This window comes from Sander lucioperca, chromosome 12, assembly GCF_008315115.2.
Source record: "Sander lucioperca isolate FBNREF2018 chromosome 12, SLUC_FBN_1.2, whole genome shotgun sequence".
NCBI lineage: Eukaryota > Metazoa > Chordata > Actinopteri > Perciformes > Percidae > Sander > Sander lucioperca.
This window is the reverse complement of record NC_050184.1, coordinates 19,060,989-19,068,488: the sequence shown is the minus strand read 5'-3', so window position 1 is coordinate 19,068,488 and position 7,500 is coordinate 19,060,989. Positions and strand designations below refer to the sequence as shown.

At 46.1% G+C, this 7,500-nt stretch overlaps 1 protein-coding gene across 2 annotated transcripts in view; it reads right to left on the bottom strand.

Moving 5' to 3' along the window:
* plxnb3 (plexin B3) overlaps positions 1–7,500 on the bottom strand; it is a 135,583-nt gene that overhangs the window by 4,271 nt on the left and 123,812 nt on the right. For both annotated transcript variants that reach the window (XM_031293098.2, XM_031293099.2), the window contains 8 exons: positions 6,477–6,655; positions 6,020–6,086; positions 5,265–5,411; positions 5,008–5,088; positions 4,796–4,874; positions 4,205–4,308; positions 2,093–2,180; positions 261–427 (listed from right to left, as the gene is read on the bottom strand). In XM_031293098.2, coding sequence (XP_031148958.1) covers positions 261–427; positions 2,093–2,180; positions 4,205–4,308; positions 4,796–4,874; positions 5,008–5,088; positions 5,265–5,411; positions 6,020–6,086; positions 6,477–6,655 — 912 coding nt within the window. The remainder of the gene's footprint in view (positions 1–260; positions 428–2,092; positions 2,181–4,204; positions 4,309–4,795; positions 4,875–5,007; positions 5,089–5,264; positions 5,412–6,019; positions 6,087–6,476; positions 6,656–7,500) is intronic.

Genomic DNA, 7,500 nt, shown 5'->3' with positions numbered 1-7,500 from the left:
CGCCGCGCCGGGTGCAAGATAGGGTCCAGTTTTATCCATTTTTGTTTTGTATTGGGTCAGGTAAATCTCAGGTGTGTTAATGTGTGTGTTACCTTCATGGACAGCAGTCGGGTCAGGTAAATCTCAGGTGTGTTAATGTGTGTGTTACCTTCATGGACAGCAGTCGGGTCAGGTAAATCTCAGGTGTGTTAATGTGTGTGTTACCTTCATGGACAGCAGTCGGGTCAGGTAAATCTCAGGTGTGTTAATGTGTGTGTTACCTTCATGGACAGCAGTCGGGTCAGGTAAATCTCAGGTATGGCCTTGGCTCTCTCTCTCTCCCTCATGCTGCTCTTTCTGTGTTTTGGGATTTCCGGATCTTCGCTGCTCTTCACCAGGTGCCACAGACGCAGACCCTCCTCCTCCTCGCCCTCCAGCATCGGCGTTTCTACGGCAACAACACACAGACCGTCACCACGACGACAACGACGACGACTAACACAGAGGAGAACCCTCGTATCTGACAGAACTACAGCGCTGTTGGCTCTAGATTATTATTATTATTTGTTACTGCAGGGGGTACGGGAATTCTTTGCAAAAATGCTAATTTAAAAATATGTCATGCATAATTCCTAAAATAATTATACTATAACCCTTGTGTTGTTCTCGGGTCAAATGTGACCCGTTTTTAAAGTTTTTTATATCAGAAATATGGGTTTCTTACAACCAAATTGCCCCCAAAATAACATGGATGCATCCTTATTTAATTTCACAGCATTTGTAAACTAATTTTTAATGATTTCAAAATAGCATCCTGATCAAACTTAGAATAGTTAAGATCATAAGATGTTGAGGAAATCACAGACTGGTTTATGTCAATTAGTCAAAATAATTCATAATATCTGCTTTTTTAGCAACTGCACGGCCTATTTCTCTCTTAAAATGTTTTCAGAAACACGTTTCGGTGAACTATTTTAGTCCAATATGAGATCGTATTCTGAACTCGGGGAGACTGATCAGCCCAACTGCCTTTTCTGCAGACGTTTGGCTGTTGGCTCTGTGTGTCCACACCTTAAAGCCCGCCTTAACGGTTGTGATTGGTGTAAAGCCCGCCTCGACGGTTGTGATTGGTGTAAAGCCCGCCTCAAGGGTTGTGATTGGTGTAAAGCCCGCCTCGATGGTTGTGATTGGTGTAAAACCCGCCTCGACGGTTGTGATTGGTGTAAAGCCCGCCTCAAGGGTTGTGATTGGTGTAAAGCCGGCCTCGACGGTTGTGATTGGTGTAAAACCCGCCTCGACGGTTGTGATTGGTGTAAAGCCCGCCTCGACGGTTGTGATTGGTGTAAAGCCCGCCTCAACGGTTATGATTGGTGTAAAGCCCGCCTCAAGGGTTGTGATTGGTGTAAAGCCCGCCTCGATGGTTGTGATTGGTGTAAAGCCCGCCTCAAGGGTTGTGATTGGTGTAAAGCCGGCCTCGACGGTTGTGATTGGTGTAAAACCCGCCTCGACGGTTGTGATTGGTGTAAAGCCCGCCTCGACGGTTGTGATTGGTGTAAAACCCGCCTCGACGGTTGTGATTGGTGTAAAGCCCGCCTCGACGGTTGTGATTGGTGTAAAACCCGCCTCGACGGTTGTGATTGGTGTAAAGCCCGCCTCGACGGTTGTGATTGGTGTAAAGCCCGCCTCAAGGGTTGTGATTGGTGTAAAGCCCGCCTCAACGGTTGTGATTGGTGTAAAGCCCGCCTCGACGGTTGTGATTGGTGTAAAGCCCGCCTCAACGGCTGTGATTGGTGTAAAGCCCGCCTCAACGGTTGTGATTGGTGTAATTGGTGTAAAGCCCGCCTCAATGGTTGTGATTGGTGCCTCGATTTGGAAAAATTGGAAATGGGCTTGATTCGGCTCTTGGCCAGACGGACTTGCAGAGCGAATCTCAAATTTGCCGGAAGTTCGTCAGGGTTTTCCCAGGCTAAGGGGGTACTTGGCTTAAAAAAAGCAATTCAAAAGGGGGTAACATTATTGAAAAAAGTTTGAGAACCACTGGTCTAGATGTCCTACATGTTCAATGGTTCTGACATGGTTCTGTTTGCGTTGTGCTGGGTTGTCGTGCTCTTACTCTCTCCGGTCTGGAAGACCTGGTTGACTCCAACTCCACCTGAACTCTGAGAACGAGGAATCAGGGCCACCGTGGCTCCGTCTGGGACCTGAACAACGAGAGAGCAGCGGTCAATATTTAACAGAAACAGAGAGGAGGAGAAGACGAGGAGAAGTGTAGAAGAACTAGGTTGCGTCCGAAATCCCACAACATGCTATTTAGATTGAAATCAATAGACTGTTAATATTAATGGACAGACATGCTCTGTCCATTAATATTAACAGTCTATGTATGAAACCAATAGTACGTAAAGTGCATACTATTTCTGGTGAAATATTACAGTATGCTAACACCAAAGGGGTAAGCTTCGCTTTAGAGCTCGAATCTCCTATGGCGCCATTTTGATGCTACCAAGCCATCACCCCCCGTTAGCATCCCATTGACTGCCATTCATTTTTACGTCACTTTGACAGAGAATAACTTTACATCTGAAGAGTTTAAAGACTCTATTTGTCCATTGTTTATTTCTAAAGAAACACGACAATGTATAAAAGGCTCCATTACCTTGTAGCTCACGTTATGGCTCCGTAGCAGACGTTTTTATAAAAATAGGCTAACGATTGGGTCATAACCACGAGACTTACTGTCGCATAGTAGAGGAATTACCGTATAGTACAGGAGAAGCTCTCAGGCAGTTTAGACTTCCATTAGCTGTTAAGTTTAATTACTTATGTTAACTAGCATTTTAGTTGGCAATAATTAGCCTGTGTCTATGTTATCTCCTTACATATACCTACGCTCTCCGTCTCTGCTAGATTGGGAATGATTGAGATTTCTCTTGGCACAGCTACCAGAAGACTTCCAACTTTCAGACAGGTTGCTCACGGCACACGACACATCAGGTGTTGTTTCTCTCAGTTGGAGGCTGCTCAGTAACGCTCAGCGCTCACCGGAAAAGTGCTTCTAAAGGCCTTCACTGGTCTCCGTCCAGAGCAACGGGATCTGTTGGTCCACTCAAAGCCCGTCTACGGAAAGCCGTTCCACTCTCTATTAAGCCCCATTGTACCTACTTTGGTTGCAGTTCCACCAGAGTTCCACTGGGGGTGATCACGGTCCAGTGCTAAATGAATGGGACCCTATGGAGCTAGACGGCTAAATTTGTCTCTTTCGCCTGATTGTCGTTGAGAAATCTCAGATTTGATTGTAGTTTTTGCAAGTTCAACATGGATTATAGGTCAAAAGTTGAATGAACGAGTACTTATGCCCTTTCGATTTGTTACAGGTTGAGTCGTTGTTGCCCGTAACACGCTAGCATTCTGCTAATGAATGCTGATTGGTTAGTGAAGGACTGATTACGATCGGAGATCCCGTTTGACGACATCCTAAGCAGAACCAGAATGCCAGAGTGAATATTTCGGCGTGGTCTTTAAAACATTAGCAGACCTCTTTCTAGCCCGTGTATTAACAGGGAGAGCCTGACCTGTCAGCTGTGTTGTCGATGCCTCGAGAGAACAAAGGAAGTGACTCAGAGCTCGCCGTAAAGCAGAATCTCTGGCCGTATATCTGATGACGTCACTGACATTTTAAAAGGCTTTTTAGAACAAAAAAAGCCACTTTAAAAAAATCTAACACCCAGCAGTGTGTATTTTCTTAGCCTCCCCTTTCAAATGCAACATTCAAATTACTAGACAAAAAATTATATCCTGAGAAAAGTGGATTTTGAGGGTATAGCTCCATAGAGTCCCATTCATTCTGCACTGGCCTGTGAGCGCCCCCTATATGGAACTGTGGTGGAACTGCAACCAGTTCAGAAGCCGGAAGTAACGAGAGACGTGGAACTTCTTCCCTTATTAGAAATTCTTTGGTCCACTCTTATATACAGTCTATGGCTAACACTGGACACTACGGCGGCATGAGTATCCCACAATGCAATGCGGTAGTAATGACACCATTCATAACAGTTTACAACATCCAAAGCAGCTCTGCAATGTCAACAACGCTCTAATTTACATTTCTACATATTTAAACGACTGTTGGTCTAGCTGCTAACCTTTTATTTAGTAATTTAAGCGTTATCTGGCGATGCCGCTAGAAGAGAAACAGAAGCCGCGCTGTGATTGGTCAGTTGTTTACCTTGTAGTGCTGCAGAGTGTTGACTCGTTTCCAGCGACCCTGAACCACCGCTGTGACATCATCGTCTGACAGCGTCAGGTGACCCGCCTGACCCGAACGCCACTCTGTCAACCAAACAGGAACACAGGTCGGTGTGAGCTGTCAATCAAACCAGACAGGTGTGTGTGTGTGTGTCTGTGTGTGTGTGTGTGTGTGTGTGTGTATGTGTGTGTATGTGTCTGTGTGTGTGTGTGTGTGTGTGTGTGTGTCTGTGTGTCTGTGTGTGTATGTGTGTGTGTGTGTCTGTGTGTCTATCTGTGTGTGTTTGTGTGTGTATGTGTGTCTGTGTGTGTGAGTGAGTGATGTGTGTGTGTGTGTGTGTGTGTGTGTGTGTGTGTGTGAGTGTGTGAGTGAGTGAGTGAGCGTGTGTGTGTGTGAGAGAGTGTGTGAGTGTGTGAGTGTGTGTTTGTGTGAGTGTGTGTGAGAGTGTGTGTGTGTGTGTGTGTGTGAGTGTGTGTGAGTGTGTGTGTGTGTGTGTGTGTGTGTGTGAGTGTGTGAGTGTGTGTTTGTGTGAGTGTGTGTGAGAGTGTGTGTGTGTGTGTGTGTGTGTACCCAGGTCCAGACTGTCTGCTGCTGGTCTCTGAGAGAATGGAGCTCCTCTGTAGACCTGATCCAGGATCTTATCCTTCACCTGACAGGTGAGAGACAGACAGACCGACAGACAGGTAAGAGACAGGCAGGCAGGCAGACAGACAGACAGACAGACAGGAAGACAGACAGACAGACAGACAGACAGACAGACAGACAGACAGGCATGTACCTACCTGTGTGATTGTGTCTGTGTCGAGCACTTTAACAGGACAAGGTTGAACTTCGACTCCATTCTTCACCAACACTGTCAGAGTCTGAGAGAGAGAGACAGGTACAGAGAGAGAGACACAGGTAGAAAAGTTAAGAGACAGGTGTCCACGTAGAGATGAAGATGTAAGAGAACACCAGCCCAAACATAGGGGGATATTTTTCTCCCATACGGCAGCTATATGAAGGATTTTTCGAGCCGTTTGAGATTGCTGATGGTTACCATGGCGCAGTAGTCGATGTCCTCCCGCAGCAGGTGGCTGTCGTTCAGCGTCCGTTTGGCTTTTCCTGTCACAGAGTCCACCGGCCCTTTATCCACCTGGTACTTTATGGCTCGGTAGAGCATGTACAGAGGCTCCCCAGCCACCTCCTGCAGACAGACAGGCAGACAGACAGGTTAGTGGTTCTACAGACAGACAGGTTAGTGTTTCTACAGACAGGTAAACTACAGACAGACAGGCAGACAGACAGGTTAGTGGTTCTACAGACAGACAGACAGACAGGTAAACTACAGACAGGCAGACAGACAGCCAGATAGACAGGTTAGTGATTCTACAGACAGACAGACAGGTAAACTACAGACAGGCAGACAGACAGCCAGATAGACAGGTTAGTGATTCTACAGACAGACAGGTAAACTACAGACAGGCAGACAGACAGGTTAGTGGTTCTACAGACAGACAGGTTAGTGTTTCTACAGACAGGTAAACTACAGACAGACAGGCAGACAGACAGGTTAGTGATTCTACAGACAGACAGACAGGTAAACTACAGACAGGCAGACAGACAGGTTAGTGGTTCTACAGACATACAGGTTAGTGTTTCTACAGACAGACAGGTTAGTGTTTCTACTGACAGACAGACAGGTTAGTGATTCTACAGACAGACAGACAGGTTAGTGTTTCTACAGACAGACAGACAGGTTAGTGATTCTACAGACAGACAGACAGGCAGGCAGACAGACAGACGAGCATTTACCTTGAGGAAGGAGTAGAGGCAGATCGACATCCAGTTGGTCAACATCTTCTCGACAACTGTCTCAGTCCTGAAACACAGCAAGACAGACAGGCAGACAGACAGGCAGGCAGACAGACAGACAGAAACAGCAAAGACAGACAGACAAAAACAGACAGACAGGCAGACAGACAGGCAGACAGACAGACAGATAACAGGCAGACAGACAGACAGACAGACACACAGACAGACAGACAGGCAGGCAGACAGACAGATAACAGACAGACAGAGACAGATAACAGGATTTCATTATTTCATTATCTTGAGAAAACAAAGTTTGTGATCTCGAGATAATATAACGACATTAAACTTAAAGAAAGAACGCCCGTCGTTCTCTTCTTCGGTAGTCAAAAGTCGTTTGCAGTTTTTTATTTTTTTTTATTTAAAATGTCACAGATGAAGGTGAGCTTGTTTTACGTACCGGCGCAGCATGAGTTTGGGGTTCTTGGCGACGTACTGCTGCACCAGGTCCTGCAGCAGACTCTTCATGACCTCGGTGAAGTACTCCAGCTTATCGTGCAGCGCCATGGTGAGCAGACTGGCCACGTAACCCCGGTCCCTCTGAGAGAAGCCCTGCTGGGCCTCCAGCGTGTGGATGAACTGAGAGACAGAGACAGAACACACACACACGTCACATGCAGGTCAACAAGTCCACATCTACATCAGAAAAAACATCAACATCTTTCTGTTTTGAGGGTTACTTTGAGACAAAAACGGTCTCCGTCCACACAAGAGTTTCAGCTCCAGTAGCAGAACTAATCCCCGTCCACATCAACCATAGACCGTATATAAGAATGGACCACCAGATCCCGTGTCTCTGGACGGAGACCAGTGAAGGATATTAGAAGATCTTTCCCGGTGATGGCTGAGCGTTACTGAGCAGCCTCCATCTGAGCTTGAAGACGTAGATGTGACGTGAGCAACCTGTCTGAAAGTTGGAAGTCTTCTGGTAGCTGTGCCAAGAGAAATCTCAATCATTCCCAATCTAGCAGAGACGGAGAGCGTAGGTATATGTAAGGAGATAACATAGACACAGGCTAATTATTGATCACTAAAATGATAGTTAACATTAGTAATTAAACTTAAACAGCTAATGGAAGTCCAAACTGCCTGAGAGCTTCTCCTGTACTATACGGTAATTCCTCTACTATGAGACAGTAAGTCTCGTGGTTATGACCCAATCGTTAGCCTATTTTTATAAAAACGTCTGCTACGGAGCCATAACGTGAGCTACAAGGTAATGGAGCCTTTTATACATTGTCGTGTTTCTTTAGAAATAAACAATGGACAAATAGAGTCTTTAAACTCTTCAGATGTAAAGTTATTCTCTGTCAAAGTGACGTCAAAATGAATGGCAGTCAATGGGATGCTAACGGGGGGTGATGGCTTGGTAGCATTAAAATGGCGCCATAGGAGGTTTGTGTTGTGAGGAGATGCTTACCCCC